We start from the raw sequence: 20,560 nt of genomic DNA, 5'->3' as shown, positions 1-20,560 counted from the left end.
AATAGAATCAATCTTGTGATTATGTATATGCACAGGTAAGGATTAGATTTTTCATTCTTTAATTTGGGATTTTTAGTAAGTATTTTTTATTTTATTTATTTTTTTTAGTAAGTATTTTTTAAAGTCAAGTTAATGTTATATTTAGCACAAATTAATTTAATGAAACCATATACTTGTCTTATTTGAAGTATTAATAGTTCTGCTACTTTATTCCTTAAGCTTATGTTCAGAAATACTTTATATCTGTCGGTGGACTGGATGTATTGTCTCAAGTTCTTGTGCAACTGGAATCTGATTCACACAAGACTCCTTTCAGTGCTAAACTTGCAGTGGTGGTGACAAAGACAGTGGATGCATGCATTGCTGATAATCGTGAGTGAAAATGCTTAGTAATTTTTCCATAGTTGCATTTTGTTTGAATTCGGCATGGTGAGTGTTGAAATGGTAGATTGAACACAAATAAGGATTGGACTTCTAGTTTCTCAGAAGTGGGAGAGAGACTTAGAAATTATCTAGTCCAACTCCTTATTTTCTCATGGAGGTTATCATGTCCTTAAGGATTCAAATCTAGGTCTTCTGATTTCAGGTTTGATGATAGAATCAAGAGAAGAGTCTACCAGTCCTAAATCTTTGTTTCACTTAAAAAGCAGCATTAAATGAAAAAGATTAGATGAGAAATCAAGGGACATTTTGGAGACATAGGGAATGGAAAGTCCAATTTATAGATTTTTAAAAATGAGATAAAGAATTAAGGTATGCCTCTATCCAATAAGTATGAGAGGGACTTATCCTACCACAACTAGTGAGTGGCTGAACCAGACTAGAACTCATGACTATAGATTTTAAAAAATGACATAAAGAATTAAGGTATGCCTCTATCTGGTAAGTATGAGTTGGACTTATCCTACCATAACCAGTGAGTGGCCGAATCAGACTAGAACTCATGGCTGCTTCTCACATGTACAAATACTGAAGAATGATAGTCCACAAATCTTTGTAATAAGCAGTTCTTGAGATTCATAAATAACTGAAAAAAAATGGTAGATCATTTTTTAAAAATTCAGTTATGTGCTAGGCTCTATGTAAGCTCTAGAGATTAAAAAAATGATTACGACAATAGTCCTCTGAGGAATTCACAACCTTTTTGTTGCTATCAGGACTGTTGGACTCTGAACTCTGTTTTTAAAATCTGAAAAAAAAAAAAACCATAAGAAGTGTAGTTTAAAATGATAGACTTCTTGAATTTTTCACATCTCAGTATAGATTCAAGCATGCCTCACTGCATCATTAACATCAATAGAACCATGACCAGTTAGAAGTGTATTTCAGTGACAGGCAAAAATTGATTACATGGGAAGGTCTATACTGTCAGTCTAGATAAGACAAGGTATGTAAGATGAGAGTAAGCAGCTTTTAGGGAAGATAGTAGTATTATTTCATATTCACAACACTCTACAGGACAACTTAGTAGAAAGCATTCTTCAAAAAATTTGCTTTAGTATAATGTCTTTAGTATGGGAAGAGGAATTATTGAGGGCTTTATAAGCTTCCACCTTATTATAATGCATTTGTTTATAGTTATATATTGCATGTTATATGAGATGTGAATTTTAGATACTATGTAGATATATAATATCATTCTCCCAGGATAAGATCTGAAAAATAGTATATGTAAATATCTGGAAAATACTATATATATAGGTAGGGATAAGCTGTAAGTTTGTGCTTGTTCTTTTTTCCCCCTTTTTAAGCTACTTTTGGTGTTGTATTATCCAAGTACCACATTGTTTCAAAACTTCTGGCATTGCTGCTTCTTGACAGTCTGGATTCAGGAGAAAAATTTAGTGTCATACTTACTCTTGGTCATTGTACAGAGGATTGTGGTAAGTACTGGATTTATTTAGCATGTTTATTAAAACAGTAGAGTAGAAATATACTGTTATTTCCTCCCCAGCTTAAAAGTACTGTTGCCTTTCTCCTAGTCCCCTAGCCAGTCATTCATTGCTCCTCATCCTTCTTCATCCATGGTATTCAGTCAGTCACTAAGACCTGTGGTTCTATTAATACATCTGTTTATCCTTGCTTATCATTTTCTGCTCAATTCCAGTGCTACTTTCCTAATTTAAGCCCTCAGCCCCTCAACATCTTTCATCAGTGTTTTTGCAAGAGAGTCCTCCTTGTGTCCTCTTCCTTCTGTCTCTGTTTTTTTCATTCTACTCCTCACATTGCTGCATAGATATGATCCTGTTTTCCCTTGTTGAAAACCTTCAAAAGTTCTATCTTTCTTTCTCTATTTATCATTCTCTCCTATTTTTTCTTTTCCCCTTTCATTTTTTCCGTCTCCAGTTTCCTGCCATTTCACTTGCCTCCTTTCCAACCTTCTTCACTTTTCTCTCTCTCCTCCTCTCACATTTCCACTTGCCTTTCTTTGTGCTTTCTTGCTTCTTCTGCTCTCTCTTCCCTCATTTTCTATTTTCTCCATTCATTTATTTCTCTATACTTTCTCTTCACCTGTATATAATTTAGGGTTTACGGTACCTTTAAAATTATTAACTTTTATTTTTTAATTGCGGTATAATTGGCAACTAAACCTTTTTTTAAACCAAGTGAGGACAGTTCATTTACTCTTATGACACTACTCTGTGGCTGTATTTCACAGATTATCACTTAGGAGACGTAGGTATCTTATGTAAGTAGATTATTTTCTAAATTGAAAATACTTTTGAAACTTTGTTTTTCTGTATTTTAAAATTTGAACTATGGTGATAATTATCACAAGAAAGAACTATGACCTCATGCATATAGTTTAAGATAAAATAACTCTCAGAATTCCATGATGGTCCAGTGGTTAGGACTTGGCACTTTCACTATCAGTTTGATCTCTGGTTGGGGAACCAGGATCTCGTAAGCCCCATGGTACGGCCAAAAAAAAGATGAAATAACTATTTTCTACTTTAATTTTTGATGTGTTTTCCAGAGGAAAATCAGTATGACTTTTTTAAAAACAATGGCCTTCCACTCATGATACAAGCCTTAACTGAATCTCAGAGTGAGGAACTAAACAAAGCTGCCACTTTCGTGCTTCACAACTGCAAAAAAATTAGTAAGTTTACTATTACTTAAAAAAATACCTACCAAAGTTTTTGAAAGAGAATTTACTTTCAAATTTACTTTGATGAATTTGCTTTTTACTTTTGAATTTACTTTGATGAACCAAGCCCCTTTAGCTCCCAGCCTCTTACATTTGAAAAGTAGCTTATATAATTTTGACATGACAGCTAGAGTATTACAGCATATAAAAACTTCTATGGAAGGGAGCAACAGTATAGATAATTCACTTATTTAATGCACTGTGGACAGATTTAGTTGTAGGACTTAAATCTGAGGGCTTACAGGTGACTTAGGATTAAATCATAAAGTATGTTCATTTATTTATTTATTTAAAAAATATTTGAATGCTTCTTATTTGCCAGGCACTGTGCTAGGCTTGGACTTCCCTGGTGGCTCAGACAGTAAAGCTTCTGCCTACAGTGCGGGAGACCCGTTTCAATCCCTGGGTGGGGAAGATCCCCTGGAGAAGGAAATGGCAACCTACTCCAGTATTCTTGCCTGGAAAATCCCATGGATGGAGGAGCCTGGTAGGCTACAGTCCATGGGGTCGTAAGGAGTCGGACACGAGAAGGCAATGGCACCCCACTCCAGTACTCTTGCCTGGAAAATCCCATGGATAGAGGAGCCTGGAAGGCTGCAGTCGATTGGGTCGCTGAGGGTCGGACACGACTGAGCGACTTCACTTTCACTTTTCACTTTAATGCATTGGAGAAGGAAATGGCAGTCCACTCCAGTGTTCTTGCCTGGAGAATCCCAGGGACAGGGGAGCCTGGTGGGCTGCCATCTCTGGGGTCGCACAGAGTCGGACACGACTGAAGCGACTTAGCAGCAGCAGCAGCAGTGCTAGGCTTTAGGGAGACAGTGATAAGATACAGCAGTCTATGTGCTCTTAGAACTTAGTTTAACTAGAGTAATAGGAAGTAAATAAATATATTATTATAAATTAATGCAAAGGTTAAGAGTGGATGGAGCACAAATCCTAACCTGTAATAAAGGACGGTGACCTAGACTGAGAGCAGAACAGGCTTTGAGAGGAAGTGATTCTTCACCTGAGATCTGAATATAGAGTTAATTGGGTGAAAAGAAGGGAGTTTGTCTTGGTCCAGTGTCTCAACCATAAGCAACAGTGAGGCATAAAGGTCCCGTGAGAGGAGAGAACCTGGTGCATCTAAGAATTGATGGCTGGAGCATAGAGGAAATAGCCATGAAAAGGAGTTTGGTCTTTTGAAAGAAAAATTGCAGCCATAATACGTAAAAAATTTTTAAATTATAGGAAGGAAACTATAATCCACAGTTGTGGAAACAGTGTTAAAAAAATACTTTAAAACCAGTAGCCATAAACTTGAGCATGTTTGTATGCCTGGTATAACATGTTTTCATGCTATTTTTTCCCTATAATTCTGAAAAGTAAAGTCTATTTTATGACTCTTCGGGTCCTCAACTTCTGCCAAGCACTTTCTTTCCACTTATTTTCAGTACCAATTAGGCAAGTTAAGATGCTTTGGATGTGCAAAATTTAGAGAAGGGGTTGTGGGGTATGAGTTTGTCCTTATTTAAAGTGTTCAAATAGCATTTCTAGTAATGGATAAACTCACTATTTTTTTTCCATATTACAAAGGTGAGAAGTTATCTCTAAGTCTAGGAGAATATTCTTTTGATAAAAATGAAGAGCATTTAAAGGACATAAATATGAAAGAGAAGAATCTTGAAGATTACTGGAAGAAAGCAAAGGAAATTTTACACAGAATAGAAGAACTTGAAACAAAAGGAAATGAGGTTGGCTTTTTTGTTTCAAATAATACAGAACTTTTTTCAAAATTTTTTTAATAATAGAGGTTGGAGGGTAAAGTATTTTTCTTACAAATTTACTTTTTATTTTTATGGTTTTAAATTTAAAATTCACAATGGCACCCCACTCCAGTACTCTTGCCTGGAAAATCCCATGGATGGAGGAGCTTGGTGGGCTGCAGTCCATGGGGTGGCTAAGAGTTGGACACGACTGAGCGACTTCAGTTTCACTTTTCACTTTCATGCATTGGAGAAGGAAATGGTAACCCACTCCAGTGTTCTTGCCTGGAGAATCCCAGGGACGGCAGAGCCTGGTGGGCTGCCATCTCTGGGGTCTCACAAAGTTGGACACGACTGAAGTGACTTAGCAGCAGCAGTAATACGTGAGGAATCATCCTTGAACACAGAAAAAAAATATTTTTAAAAAGTGGAAATAAGGACTTCCCTGGTGGTCCAGTGGTTAAGAGTCCGCCTTCTAATACAATGGATGCAGATTCATTTCCTGGTCAGGGAATTAAGATCCCATATTCCATGGGGGCATTAAGCCTGGCCTTCACAACTAGAGAGCCTTCGTGCTGCAGACTGCAGAGCCCAGGCCCTCCAGAACCTTGGTCTCTACAACTACAGAGAAGCCTTGGTGCCACAACTGTAAAGCAGCTTAAAATAAATATTTTAAAAAGTGGAGGTAATGACTGAAAAAATAAGAGACATGGAGGATAGAGTCACGAGATCTATCATTTAGATAGTAAGGGTTTGAGAAAGAGAAAGAATGGAGAAGTAATAGTTGACCCTTGAACAACAGGTGTTTGAACTGCTTGAACTGCTTGAATCTATTCATACATGATTTATTTTGACTTTATTTTTGTGTAAATTGTTCCCATCTGACTACCCAAATGTCCCCAAATCATTTAATAAATATTCTTTCTCCCTAATGTAAACTTCATCTTTTATAATGTATATTCTATTGACAATCATAAACCTTTTATGCATTATTTAAAGGGAGTGTAATTTGGATTATAAAACAAATGATTATTTTGAAATTATTTACTTATTTTTATATTATAGGAAAATATACAAGGAGAGAATTATAAGAATAATATTTCATCTGTGAACATAAATATTCAAGATACACTGAAACACTTACATGCAGATAGCGGCGGTGGTGTTCCCAAAGCAGAGGATAAAGATAAAAGCCAGGCTAGAAAGCTACATGCCTCTAAGTCCCATAAAGTCATGTCCAAAGCATGTACAAATGATGATCAAGTGAAGATGGAGTTAAGAAGTGCAAATCCAGTTAATGCTTGTTATAGGGAGAGTGGGCAAAATAAGACTTTATGTACAGCCAATTCAAGCTGCAAACAAAACCTATGTGAAGAAACAACTTCTGAAAAAAAGAACTTTGTTTCTCAGTCAAGGTATAATTTAATAATTGTTTCTAACTTTTATTTACTTATTCAGCATTTGTGTGTGTGTGCATGTAGTACAATGTGCTATACTCTTAAGCACTGGGATACAGAAATGACAAAACATGGTTTTGGGGAGGAACCTAATGTAGGAAGTTTGGGGAAAGGGGTTTGGACGGGACAGTCTTGGCCAATTCATCTAGGGTCTGGCATGTCATATGCAAGATTTTCTGTTTTAACTTATACGGTATAAGGAGCCATTGACAATTTTAAATCAAATGGCATAGTCAGATTTGAATTTAGAAGGGATACTCAGAAAACTTAAACTAAATGTCTATAGCTGAAATAATGATGCACACATTGATAATCAGTCGGCAATTTGGCAAAAGCCAGTTTGTAAGTTTAATTTGATAAATGGGGGTAAGGTGTGATTAAGATCTGGTTTAGGCTCACCTTTTCATTTGTTCCCTGTACCTCCTCTCAAGTACATGTTCTTTCTCCCTCATGGGTAGCCTATAGGGCTGGACCTGGAATCATAGCCTTTCTTCCTAGAACCTTTCTTGTGTTCTGCTCTTCTGATTGTTACTGGACTATGAGGGAGACTGAAGAGGATGCTGCTATGTTTTGGGAGGTTGTAGGGTAAACCAGGTGTTAGAAAGATGGATTATATCATCACATTCCCTTTTTCCTTTTCCAAACCATTCTTCATGTAATTTTAACTTGATTTCTTAGGGATGTAGAATTGGGAATTAGTGAGATAGGCTCTTGTGCCAGCATTCTTGCCCTCTGGCCCACTGAATTTGTTATTTCCTCTTTTTTGCTTTTCTTTCCTATTTTCCTCTTTTTTCCCCCATGTTTCTGCTGACATCAGTATTATCTGTCCTTTGGAGTCTTGTTTAACTCCACTTTTTTTTTTTTTCAAATTGAAGCAGAGTTGATGTTACAGTTACAGTGTTTCAGCTGTACAGCAGTGATTCACTTACTATGCTTTTTCAGATTCTTTTCCACTATACTTGCTCCAAGATATTGAATCTAGTTTCACATTCTATACTGTAGGTCCTTATTATCTATTTATATATAATAGTTAACTCCACTTTCAGAAACAAGGTTGTATATAACTGCTGAATAGCATACTTTGGCAGAATTTGGTGGGTTTTGGTAGATCCTGGTGCCAGCTCCTTCTGTCTGCTAAACTCTGCTTATATAGAAACATTTGTTCACACACCAGTGTTTACTTATAGTAATCTTGTGTCTGTTTTCTTTTAGAGACCATATTTTTAAACACCCAACTCCTATTGCCAAAAACACAAAGCAGCAGTTACCAGTAACAGGTATGACTAAAAATGTTTCTTCTTTGATTGTTGAACATATTCAAGTGATTAATATAGCTAAAAATGTACATTGGTATATCTTCTCTCTAACATACAAGCTATGCCTTTACTTCTCTTTCTAAACTAAGTGCTTCAGTCACCTTTTGTTAATATCCAGAACCTTTCTGTTTATCCACTAGGATGACTGGATGTGTAGTCCTGGGCTACAGTTGATAAAAATTTTCAGAATTAGTAAATCTTGTAAATGTCACATACTTTTTACTAATCAGAAATACCTTGCATTTTGTAATTTTTTCTCCAGATCCATTTACATTATGTTCAGATATAATAAATAAAGAAGTCATCAGTTTTCTAGAAACAGACAGTTGTTCCAAAATGTTGAGGTATAGGTGCTCAGGTAAGTATTTTTTTAATTGTAATTGTTTCATAATTAAAGTTTATATGACATAAGTTAACTAGAATTTGTAATAGTTCTACCAGTGTGATTTAAACTTCATTCCCTTTGGAGAAATAACAATCATGGGTATCATAAAAAATTCAAATTAATACCTTTTATCTATAGTAGCCTGTGTTCCCAATATTTGTTCATATGCGTCAACACAGGTAATAGTTTTTAAAAATTACCTTATTATTCTCTTTTTGTCACCATCTATAAGTTTAGCTTTACTGAGTAAGGTAAACATCTTTTGTATTTTCAGAGAGTCAATAAATAGATATATATTCTGGATTATGTTCTGAAAATCATAAGCATTAACTATTCTTATATTTATAGTTAGTTTATAAGTTTTTCTAGTGTTCCATGTCCCATTGTTTCTTTTTTGTTCAGGGTTCTCAGTGCTTACTCCATCCTTCTTCTTCATATCCAAATATTTGCTCTTTGTTTACTCTTATTGTTGTACTCTGCCCTTTGGAGAAAATTGAGGCTATTCCACATTAGGCTCAAAATACTACTGTTCTTCTGTCTTCCACCAGTCGTGTCCAACTCTATGCAGGATTATAGCCTGCCAGGCTCCTCAGTCCATGGAATTTCCTACACAAGAGTACTGGAGTGGTATGTCATTTTCTCCTCCAGGGGATCTTCCTGACCAAGGATCGAACCTGTGTTTCTGTGTCTCCTGCATTGGCAGGCAGATTCTTTACTACTGAGCCATCTGTTATTCCTTGATCTTTCTCCTTCTGCCAAATTTCTGCAGATATTTCCCCCACTAAATAATCTACAGCACTTACTCAACTCTGCTGCAACATATACTTCTGTGGTATCATCTCTCATTTTACCAATGATTTTCAAATCTGTATCTCCACACTTCACTTGTACCTTGGGTTATAGCCACATTCTGCCATTTCCAGCTGTATCCAGGATGTACTCACTTTAATATCTTGTTATTTCAAGTTTAATATATTCAAAACACAACAACTTTCTCCGTCTTAAAATGCCCTCCCTCCAGCGTCTTCATTTTTGTTAATATTGCCACTATTCTTCTGGCCCCCAGATTTCAAACATTGAGTCATCTATAACTATCTTTTCTCCTTACACCCCCTATTTCTAGTCTATCAGATTTGGTTCTTTCTTTCTTTCTCACACAGGCCTCTTTCCTTCATGCCTCAGTTACTCCAGCAACTCTGTAGCAGTCTTTCAGTCTCAAATCTCACCAACCCCCAAGTCATGCATATTGCTATTAACTTCTCTTCCTCATGTGCTTTTTATCATGTTACCAGGGTAAAGAACCCTCAGTGCTTCTCTGTAACTCACCAAATCAAACTCTCTGCCTGTGTGGAATTTCAAAACTGTGTGGAATTTTGTTCTTCTTCCACTTGTAAAATTTTGCTGCACATTTATTTTACCAGAAATGTGCCATGCTTATTCTAGACTCTGCCATTCGATCCATCACAATTGAGCATTGTCCTCAGTTCACTTCAGTTCAGTGGCTCAGTTGTGTCTGACTCTTTGCGACCCCATTAATTGTAGCACGCCAGGCCTCCCTGTCCATCACTAACTCCCGGAGTTCACTCAGACTCACATCCATCAAGTCAGTGATGCCATCCAGTCATCTCATCCTCTGTCGTCCCCTTCTCCTCTTGCCCCCAATCCCTCCCAGCATCAGAGTCTTTTCCAACAAGTCAACTCTTCGCATGAGGTGGCCAAAGTACTGGAGTTTCAGCTTTAGCATCATTCCTTCCAAAGAAATCCCAGGGCTGATCTCCTTCAGAATGGACTGGTTGGATCTCCTTGCAGTCCAAGGGACTCTCAAGAGTCTTCTCCAACACCACAGTTCAAAAGCATCAATTCTTCGGTGCTCAGCTTTCTTCACAGTTCAACTCTCACATCCATACATGACCACTGGAAAAACCATAGCCTTGACTAGACAGATCTTAGTCAGCAAAGTAATGTCTCTGCTTTTGAATATGCCATCTAGGTTGGTCATAACTTTTCTTCCAAGGAGTAAGCGTCTTTTAATTTCATGGCTGCAGTCATCATGTGCAGTGATTTTGGAGCCCCCCAAAAATAAATCTGACACTGTTTCCACTGTTTCCCCATCTATTTCCCATGAAGTGATGGGACCAGATGCCATGATCTTCGTTTTCTGAATGTTGAGCTTTCAGCCAACTTTTTCACTCTCCTCTTTTACTTTCTTCAAGAGGCTTTTTAGTTCCTCTTCACTTTCTGCCATAAGGGTGGTGTCATCTGCGTATCTGAGGTTATTGATATTTCTCCCGGCAATCTTGATTCCAGCTTGTGTTTCTTTCAGTCCAGCGTTTCTCATGATGTACTCTGCATGTAAGTTAAATAAGCAGGGTGACAATATACAGCCTTGATGCACTCCTTTTCCTATTTGGAACCAGTCTGTTGTTCCATGTCCAGTTCTAACTGTTTCTTCCTGACCTGCATACAGGTTTCTCAAGAGGCAGGTCAGGTGGTCTGGTATTCCCATCTCTCTCAGAATTTTCCACAGTTTATTGTGATCCACACAGTCAAAGGCTTTGGCATAGTCAATAAAGCATTGTCCTAAACGTCTCTTTTACCCTAATAGCTTATTATTCATCAATTTTACCTCAGAAATCTCTGCCTTCTCCCAGAAAATGTTATTTCAGAATCCCCACATTTGTTTTCTGGACTATTTAAGTTACCCCTCAACTGATTCTCTTACTTTTCAGCTGAGCTTTCTGTTAGACAAATTACATCATATTCCTGCTTGATAAATATCCCTCAGTTCTCCCATTGACTTGGAGATAGCTAAAAATCTTTAGGATGGTTCTCAAGACTCTTGTTGATTGGCCCCTGGCAACCCTTACCAGCCTCAACGTTTCTCCCACACTTCTCATACCTGTACTCCAGCCACACATGACACCTGTGATTGTCTGAACACACGATACTTTCTCACTCTTCTGTGCTTTTGCACATGTTCTTTGTACTTAAAATGTCCTCATCCCTGCCAACTTTCTGTCTGGCTAACTTTTCCTTTAGGTGACAGGCAAATAGAGTACCTTATGGATGTGGCTAACATTACCTGAAGCTACTGATCAATGTTAAAATTTAAAAAAAGATAGTCAGACTTTATGTGTCTGTTAATACGATGCAGTTAGAAGTCCACAGTACTACCTGTGAGGAATTCTACTAAAAACAACTTAATCTGAATCTGATTAGTCATCTAGATCTACTTAACAGTTTCTTGGGCACACAGAAACATTTTAAAGGATACAACTAGGATGTAATCAGAAAAACCCCAACTTTGGGAACTTACACATTACAAATGACGTGGTGTCTCCAACAGGCAAATGACAAAGAGGAAGAGAGGAGAATTGATAGATGAAAAGAAACTCAAGAGACATAGCAGCTGAATGTAATGGTTGACCTTGTTTGAATCATGATTCAAATAAACCTACCATAAAGAGAAAGTTTTAAAATGATGGGGAAATTTGAGCACTGACTGGATATTAGATTACTTAAACATAATTTTCTTAGGTGTGATAGTGGTTTTGCCATTTAAAAAAATAAGACAAAATAAGTACTTTTTAAAAAGAGTTCTTATCTGTTAAGAATGCATCTGAAATAATACTCAAATGCAACTTCCAGGCTTCATAATCCAGTGTGCACAAAAGGCAGAGTTGCATAGGTAGAGGGAGATAAAATATGACTGGCCATGAGTTAAGAATAGTTGAAGCTAGATGATGGATACATGGTGGTTCATTATTCTTTTCCATTCATTCTCATGTATTTTAACTGTTCCATAATATTAAAGAAAAAAAGATGACGGAGCCTAAGGGTCACTTCTTTTGGATATCTTCTCTGACAGTGACTCCTGCTCAGAATTAGACCAAGCTAGACGTTCCTTTCCTATATCGCCATAAGTGTTTACACCTCTGTGGCAACACTTGTTTCCCTGTATTGTATTTGTTGTCTTTACTCTTTCATACGATGTGGCTTTGAGTTTCTTGATGTATTTATAATTAACTTCCTGATTCACTTCAGTTACCATCATAAAGATATTTGCTTTCATAAATTTGTTATTAAATATTTTATAACATCTATGCATCATTTTAATTTGTTTTCTTTTAGGTTGCATAGCAGTAGGAAAATCCCTGAATAGTCGAAATTTTAGCAAGCTCTTGCACTGTTGCCCATACCAATGTGATCGTCACAAAGCCATTGTGGAAGCTGAAGACAGATATAAAAGTGAACTAAGGAAATCACTTATCTGTAACAAAAGTAATTAATTCAGCAGTTTTAAAACTGTAATTATGACTGTACCTTCTGAACTATGATCTAGACCGTTAAGTATATGGAAAGCTAAAGGGTACAAAAAGTGTTGAAAAGAAAATCTGTCTCTGAGCAACCATGATTTAAAATGTTCCCAGGGAGTAGATTTAGTCTCTGGTGGTTTAAAAATTCTTCCTAATCCACCTAAGGAGTCCCATTAGAAGGGGGAAAAAGGAAATATCATACTAATGGAATTGATGTGGTACTACTCAGATTAATACTCTAAGTAGGCTAAACGTTTTTGTATTTTTCAGAAATTCTGCTGACCCCACGTAGAAGACGTCAACTCAGTAGTGAATCTACTACCCCTGGAAGAATAAGTGAATATACTTAATTTTTAAATAAATATAAATTTCATATATTCCTGAAACAGAACAGCTCAATGATTGTTCTCAGTCACATCATTAATGGCTTCTAAATAATAACTCTTGGCTCTGATAAGAGTCATATTTCCTCATAAAAGAAGTTTCCCTCCTCCCTTCCGCATGGCACTCGCTAATCTCTTGCTTTCTAGCTGGGGAAGAAGCAGGAGAAAACTTAACATCTATTAAGAACCCATTATGTATTAGGTATTTTATAGATATTATTTCCTTTATTTCATAAAATAAAATCATAAGATAAGGTATTACTTTATTTCCACTTTACTTTCTTTTCTTTTAGGTTGCATAGCAATAGGAAAATCCCTGAATAGCCAAAATTTGCCAGTGAGCAAATGGCAGAACTTAGATTCAAATGCAAGTTTTTCTTTCTCCAGAACCCCCAGTTCATTCCTCTGTATCACATTTCTATTTTAGCACTTCAAATAATCAAAATTGAAGAGACAAATAGTATAAAGCTTAGATCCCTGCTTAAAAATTAATATACTTCTCAAACTATCAGTTAATTTATAGGAGTTTTTATTAAACTCAGAGTTAACAGTTCAGGTTTATCACCATTTCAAATTTATCATGAGGCTTAAAGAACATTACCATTTTCTTCTGTTTGTATGGAATTAGTACCTGCAGAATAAGAGTAAGCAATTGAGTACATTACTTGTCAAAGTAACCTAGAAATTAATGGCCATTAGTAACTATAGAGTCATTCTGTTATTTATTGTGAAGAGGTCTGGACTTGATCCATCCAGGAAACATTTTGCCACTCACTTTTGTTTGGCCATTTTCACTGCCAAAACCTTGAAAGAAATTTCAAATTTACTTTTTATAACTGGGTCTTTTTCAAGATTAAAATTTCTGCGTATAAATTAAAATTAAGTGCAGTACCAGTATAGGGTAGCCCACTTTTTGAAGTAATATTTTCTGTAGAAACTGTTAGAAAATGCGTATTTTTCCATAGAAATGTTGCAGTTGGAAATCTTGTCTTTGACAAGGAGTTGGCATCAAATTAACAATAGAATTTCTTCAGTAGCATGTCTTAAAAGCAAATATAAAACAACTAAAAATATTCGATAATCATTTTTCATAGTAAAGTCATTTGCAGAACCTCATGAAATATACATAACTATTCCTATATATGGGGTCGCACAGAGTCAGACACGACTGAAGCGACTTAGCAGCAGCAGCAGCAGCATTCCTATATATTGATTATACAAAGGGATCCTAAATACTGTTAGGATCATTTTCAACTCATAAATACCTACATCTTTTTTGTAGGTTAGAACTGCTTAGTTAAAATCAAATAATAAGTTGGCCTGCTTTTTTTCAGATTTAGGCATCTTGAGGAGGTAGTGATTAGATTGGTCTTATATCTCTTATGGGGCTTCCCAGGTGGCACTGATGGTAAAGAACCTGCCTGCGAAGGCAGGAGACATGGGTCAGGAAGATCCCCAGGAGGAGGGCATCGCAACCCAATCCATTAATCTTGCTTGGAGAATCCCATGGACAAAGGAACCTGGGAGACTACAGCCCATGGGATCACAAAGAGTGGGACATGACTGAAGTGACTTAGTATGCATGCATATCTCTTTTACAAGCAGGCCAGGAATATTTGATGTACTGTGTTCCCCCTCTTAGTAAATTTCCCTTTCATACTAGAGACATTCATTACCTTTCATTTGGTTATAGGTTACAGTCAAATTTGAGACTATTCTTTTGAGAAGGGACCATTTTAGCATCTAAGTATTTAAAAGAGTCTTGGAGACAAGGCTCTTTTAGGATGGATTGAAAAATAAGTGTCTAAAACGGAGTCTTCTTGCCTACTTTTCCCTGCTATTTTCTTCCCCTTGTTTTCTTTTAATGCCCAATCAGTAAAAAAAGAGCACTAAAGAAGCCACAGAAGGGAGCCTTGTGATGTAGAGAGCTGTTTCCCCTTCTAGGCTGCCCATTACTCTGCTGCAGAAACCGTTGAGGAGTTGGGCGTGGATGTTAATTTAAGTTAGAAGTCAGTGAAATGGCAGCTGCAGTGGAAAAGTGGGGATGGGCTCTACATGAACAACCCCAAGACCCAATATCCTGAATGATATAATAACCCATCTGGTTCTGATTATAATGAGTTTTGAGATCATTTAGCAAGTGAAATTGAAATAATCTATTTCTTGGAGAACTACAGTTTTCCAGTAGACCCAAAAGTAAGAAGTAATTTAATTGATGAGTTTTTAAAAAATTTATATATATATAAATTTTATATTTAAAATATATTTATATTAAATATATATGATTTTATTTTTGGTTGCTCTTCGTCTTCATTGCTGTGTGCAGTCACTCTGGTTGTGAAGAGAGCGGGGCCTACTCTCTATTGCAATGCATGGGCTTCTCCTTGAGGTGGCTTCTCTTGTGGAACACGGAGTCTAGGCACACAGGCTGCAGTGGTTGCAGCACGCAAGCTCAGCAGTTGTGGTACACTGGCTTAGTTGCTCTGAGGCATGTGGAATCTACCTGGACCACAGATCGAACCCGTGTCCCCTGCACTGGTAGGTGGATTCCTATCCACTGTACCACCAGGGAAGTCCCAGTGATAAGTTTTAAAACACTTTTTACCAGTAGTAACTTTTTTTCTTTCAACAAATATTATTGATCACCTCCCATGTGTCCGACACAATTTTAGGCATGGGGGGCATAATGGTGAGTGAAACAGACAAAAATCCCAGCCTTCATGGATCTCACATTCTAAGCAATACCATTCGGTAATAATTAGACATTGTTTCATTGATATCTTGGCCTTCTGCTGCTAAGATTTTTCTCTTCTGATTTAAGAGATCTGAACTGTGGCTCCTATCTTAGGAGAGATGGACTAACAGTCCTGACCTGCAAAGGCAAGATTTTCTAAGGTCCCAGCAGTTATTCCAGGTCCTACTAGAGTGAATAGCAGCCTTAATTGGAAATACAAAAACTCCTCCTCATCAGTATTAACAATGAATTTAAAACCTTAAAGGAAGACTATTTCCTGGTAATCATGACTAGAAAATATTTGTTGACAGATACCAAATGTGTATTCTTTCTGTTGTAGAAATTACCCCTAAAAACCAGATAAAACTTCCTCTTTGTGCAGCCTGTTTTTTTTGTTTTTTTTGAGTTTTAATCAAGCTGAGCCCTTATATAGGTGAAGAACATGTTCTTTAAGTCGAATTTCAAAAAAGACACTTAGTCCTTTAAAAATATTAATCAAGCATGATAATTAAAGTAACAAGTGTTGATATTCTTTTCTATGAAGTTATGGAGCCCTTTGGGAAGACCGTAGCTGTAAGACAGGTAAGTGGTTAACTGTCTTCACAGGAATGTTGAAAGAGTTAAGAACCAAATGTTTATAAAATTTTGTGTTTCTTGATTATCGTAAGATTGTTACAATTATTGCAGGATCACAGTGATAGCATCTAGGTTGATAGTAGGCACTCAGAGTTTGTTTGTTTGTTTTCATTTGAAGTGGATTTCCATATGATGAGTTGCCCAGGCATGAAGTTTTCTCACTGTATAATCCATATCCTTAGAATAAGTTTTTATTTGATTCTCAAGAAGATCTCTTTTTTTTAGCAAGTATTAATATATTCTACAATTCTCATTAATTACAGAGAAAAGAAGAATTCGTAAAAACTTTACCAAAGAAGAAATAAATTACCTTTTCAATGGAGTTAAGAAAATGGGAAATCACTGGAATTTAATTTTGTGGTCTTTCCCCTTTCAGCAAGGACGGAAGGCTGTGGACCTTGCTCACAAATACCACAAGCTGACCAAATGCCCCAAGTATGTGGCTCCTTGATTGGAAGACTTGTCAGTTTTTAGTTTGACACCTTGAAAAACAGTGTGTTAAAAATACAAAATTTTAAATATTTTAGACATTCTCATGAGACAGGAAATGTGGCAATGGGGATACTGTTTAATTATTTTTTGTGATGCTGTAGCTCATCAGACTATTAAAATAACTTCCAAGGACTTCTCTGGTGGTTCATTGTCTAAGACTCTGTGCTGTCAATGCAGGGATCCTGGGTTCAGTTCCTGGTTACGGAATTAGATCCCATAAGTTCAACTAAAGATCCCCTGCAACTAAGACCCAGTGTAGCCAAATAAATAAAATTATTTTTTAAATTATAAAACAAGTACATTTTCTTTTAAAAATTTTATTTTATCGTATTTTTGGCTGTGCTAGTTGTGATGTGTGGGCTTCTCTCTAGTTCTGGTATGAGAGCTGTCTAGTTGTAGCATGCAGCCTTAGGTGCCCCATAGCATGTGGGATCTTAGTTCCCTGACCAGAGATCGAACCCATGTTCCATGCATTGGAAGGCAGATTCTTAACCACTGGACCATCAGAGAAGTCCCTAAAACAAATACATTTTCAATGTGTAGGTTGGTAGGACAAAATTCCATATGAGGTCAAACATATGTTTAGGATTATGCTTTTTTCCCTTAAGCTCAACCTAGGTCAGAGAAAAAAAATTATTGGCCTTTAAACCTTATTTGACATCATATACTATATGAGACACTGGATTTAGTATTTTTACCCAGTGAAATTCTCTCTCTGAAACTTAGTTTCCCAAGATGTTCAAATCATGTTCCCACACACTAATGTTTCTCCTTCTAAAGGCAATTGTGTAATTGCCCAAATACTCCAAATTCTATTGTCAGGTTCACTTCTTTTTGGTGCATGTTTATTTGCTTCTGCATTTTCAAAGTTTGAAACAATTTTTGATTGTTTGCTTTTAAGTTAGTTTTCTTCTAGTTGGAAACCAAACTATTAAATCTCAAAGTTCTATTTTTCTTACTTTTTTTATATTTCATTACACCAATGCATTCTTCATTATACTTAAAATACTGTTACTGTGGCAAAGTGATCAAGTATCAAGACCTGAAAGCTCAGTTGTACTTCTGTATACATTGGCTCACTGCTTGGTGTCATTCTTACAAATACTGAAGGCTATTTTCCTATAAGCATGTATTCTTTGACCCTTTCAGATCATGAGTATGTCTACTTAGATAAAGCAGAATTTTTATTAATTTCTGTTCCACAGTGAAAATTCCAGAGGGTCAATAAGCAGAACAGTCTCTGTTTAAAATCCAAAAGTTCCTTTAGGCCTAAGAATAATATACAATTAGGAAAATTCTTTGCATCATTTAAAGTGTGAGTGAATTTAGTCCATTATCTGTCAGTATTTCCTAAGCTCTTTGGAGATGATTTAAATGGTCTGCTGGGCTATTCTGATGTGTAATTCTCAAGATGTGTGCATGTTGTTTTAGGTCAATGGGGAAAACATTTTGTTGCCTCAACCTTGATGGCAATAGTTTGTTGTTTTTTTTTTAATTGGAAATTATCTATGTAACAGAAGATCAAATACTACTTAAAGAAGCATCCCCAAGAGTATGACACACTGTAACTTGGATGATATTTTGTATCAGTCACTGACACTTTATTTAAAATAACTTCCATTGCCTTCTGAAACCTTTAAATTTTATCCTAACCTTTGGCTAACTTGGTTAACATGAACTGCTTTTTTCCCCTCAAATGGAATTTGATAGTAAATAAATACACATCAAAAGGAAAGCCAAAGAATGATCACATATTAGAGGACTGTTTGGTTTTAGGAACCCAAACCCGACCAGTTCCACAGGGGACAAAAAGTCAGACCCTTGGAGTTGGAGCTTACCTCAGTTATAGCTCCTTGCCAGAGGCATGAACTAACTGCTGTACAACAATCTGGACATTGGTGGCTGTCTTTAGTTTTGCCTATATGCTCAGAAACCTGGAATTTACTGTTTCACAGGGTGATAATTGATGGTCAGTTCTTCCTTATGCCAAAATGAAATATGCCTTTCTGGAGTACCTCCTGCAGAACCACAAAAGTTGAATCACTTTTCCACATACCAGCCCTTTAGAGAGGTAATGATAAATGTTCATCAGTTTCCCCTCTACATCCTTTATCTTCCATGCTGCTAAATCTTAGCTACTTCCTGCTTCAGCCAAACAGTGTCATGTCCCCTTATGAACTTAGTCACTGACCACTGGGCACCTTTTTATTTATAGACTGTCCCCCCAAAAATGTGGACTGACTGACCAGAGTATAGAGACCTGTTTCTTTGCTAGCCCAAAGGTTTTATAAGAGCAAGTGAACGTGGACTCGATTCAGTGAGTCTTGTGTGCTCAGTCATGTTCAACTCTTTGCACCCCCATAGACTATTGCCCGCCAGGCTCCTCTGTCCATAGACTTTTCCTGGCAAGGATACTGGAGTGGGTTGCCATTTCCATCTCCAGGAGATCTTCCCGACCCAGGGATCGAACCTGTGTCTCTTGCCTCTCCTGCATTGACAGGTGGATTCATTACTGCTAGTGCCACCTGGGAAGCCCCAAAGGTTTTATGGACCCTACCTAGGATGCTTCTTGGCATTCTACATGACCAACTTTCCAATTACAATTGATATAGTTAAGGCATGATTTTTTATTAATTCTTACCTTGTTCTTATTTTAACTCCACTACAAGACTTCAGTGTTTGTATGTGTTAATCAGTTGTGTCCAACTCTTTGTAATCCCATGGATTATAGCCCGCCAGGTTCCTCTGTCCATGGAATTCTCCAGGCAAGAATATTGGAATAGGTAGCTATTTCCTTCTCCAGGGGATCTTCGCAAGCCAGGGATCAAACCTGGGTCTTCTGCACTGCAGGCAGATTATTTACCATCTGAGCCACCAGAGAAGCCCCACAAGACTTCAGTGGTCCCTGTTGAATTTTAGATTTATTCTGTACTCAGTTTGTCATCCAGTGTGTTAGGCCTCCCTTCCTGCTTCAGGTCATCCACAACTTCTATGAGTGTGTGGCTGCGTTCTCATCCAAGTCACGAATGATATACCCTGAATTGACTGGGCCAAGGCAGGAGATTGGAGCATGCTCCTAGCAGCCTCCTTTGGGCGGGGGGCAGGGAGGACTTGCCCATCAGCCCCCTCTGGGCCTGGGCTTAAAACAAGCCTGGATACCATCATCCAGCCTACATTTCACTTTCTTGTCTATGATGTGCGTTGGCAAATGTCCTGTTGAAATCTGAATTTGCTATGTCTGCAGCATCCTCCTACTTGGTATTCCTGCAAAAAAAAAAAAAAAAGGGAACTAAATCTGGTGCTGTCTTTTCCTTTTCCAACTGGCCACATTAGAGTTTCACCTAGTGCTGATGAATTTCACTGGCCTGTAGTTTTCAACTCTGTCTTTTGTCCAGTGAAAATTCTGATACTACTTGCCTTATGATTTACAGCACTTTTCTCTGCTTTTCCTAGACTTCCAGAGGTATAATTCTTAATAAGTTTTCACTCCCATTGTCTTGTTTGAACCTTACATTCAGGTTGGCAGATGATATGCCGATTTATTGGATCCTTTAATTTTTGGCAGAGCCAGGATCAGAGTCCTACTCATCTGAAACCCACATATCCTTGCTTTTCTGCTATATCCTACTTCCTTGTGATATTTAGAAATGCCTTGTAAAATGCCTCTGCTTCCACAGAGCCCTCGGGTAGCAGTCACCTAAAGTGAAACTGGACAGGTGAAATGTATTTTTTCTCCTTTTCGTCCCATTACCCTCTTCCTTCCCCTTTCCTCCCCTGCCCCTTCTCCTTTCACATCTATTCCTTTTTCTTTCTTTTCCTGAAGAAAGGAAATTAAAGCCTACTATTTTTGGTGTCAAACCCTGGCTCCCAAAAAAAAAAAAAAAAAAAAAGCCCTGTTAACGTAAAAAGTGTAGTATTAACTGCCATAAAAATCACAGCCTT

General features: G+C 37.1%; 1 protein-coding gene across 1 annotated transcript in view; it reads left to right on the top strand.

The window, feature by feature from the left end:
* The window catches only part of TERB1 (telomere repeat binding bouquet formation protein 1), a 32,648-nt gene extending 12,752 nt beyond the window's left edge, over positions 1-19,896 (top strand). Inside the window, exons 7-16 of the mRNA XM_069552399.1 lie at positions 220-372; positions 1,752-1,883; positions 2,978-3,103; positions 4,730-4,887; positions 5,965-6,314; positions 7,569-7,633; positions 7,935-8,030; positions 12,189-12,338; positions 12,644-12,709; positions 16,390-19,896. Of these exons, the coding sequence (XP_069408500.1) occupies positions 220-372; positions 1,752-1,883; positions 2,978-3,103; positions 4,730-4,887; positions 5,965-6,314; positions 7,569-7,633; positions 7,935-8,030; positions 12,189-12,338; positions 12,644-12,709; positions 16,390-16,577 (1,484 nt within the window). The 3' untranslated portion in view covers positions 16,578-19,896. The remainder of the gene's footprint in view (positions 1-219; positions 373-1,751; positions 1,884-2,977; positions 3,104-4,729; positions 4,888-5,964; positions 6,315-7,568; positions 7,634-7,934; positions 8,031-12,188; positions 12,339-12,643; positions 12,710-16,389) is intronic.
* Positions 19,897-20,560: the final 664 nt, after the last annotated feature.

The sequence above is a fragment of the Ovis canadensis genome, chromosome 14 (genome assembly GCF_042477335.2).
Source record: "Ovis canadensis isolate MfBH-ARS-UI-01 breed Bighorn chromosome 14, ARS-UI_OviCan_v2, whole genome shotgun sequence".
NCBI lineage: Eukaryota > Metazoa > Chordata > Mammalia > Artiodactyla > Bovidae > Ovis > Ovis canadensis.
Note: the sequence above shows the minus strand (reverse complement) of the source record. Positions and strands in the feature narration are given on the sequence as shown.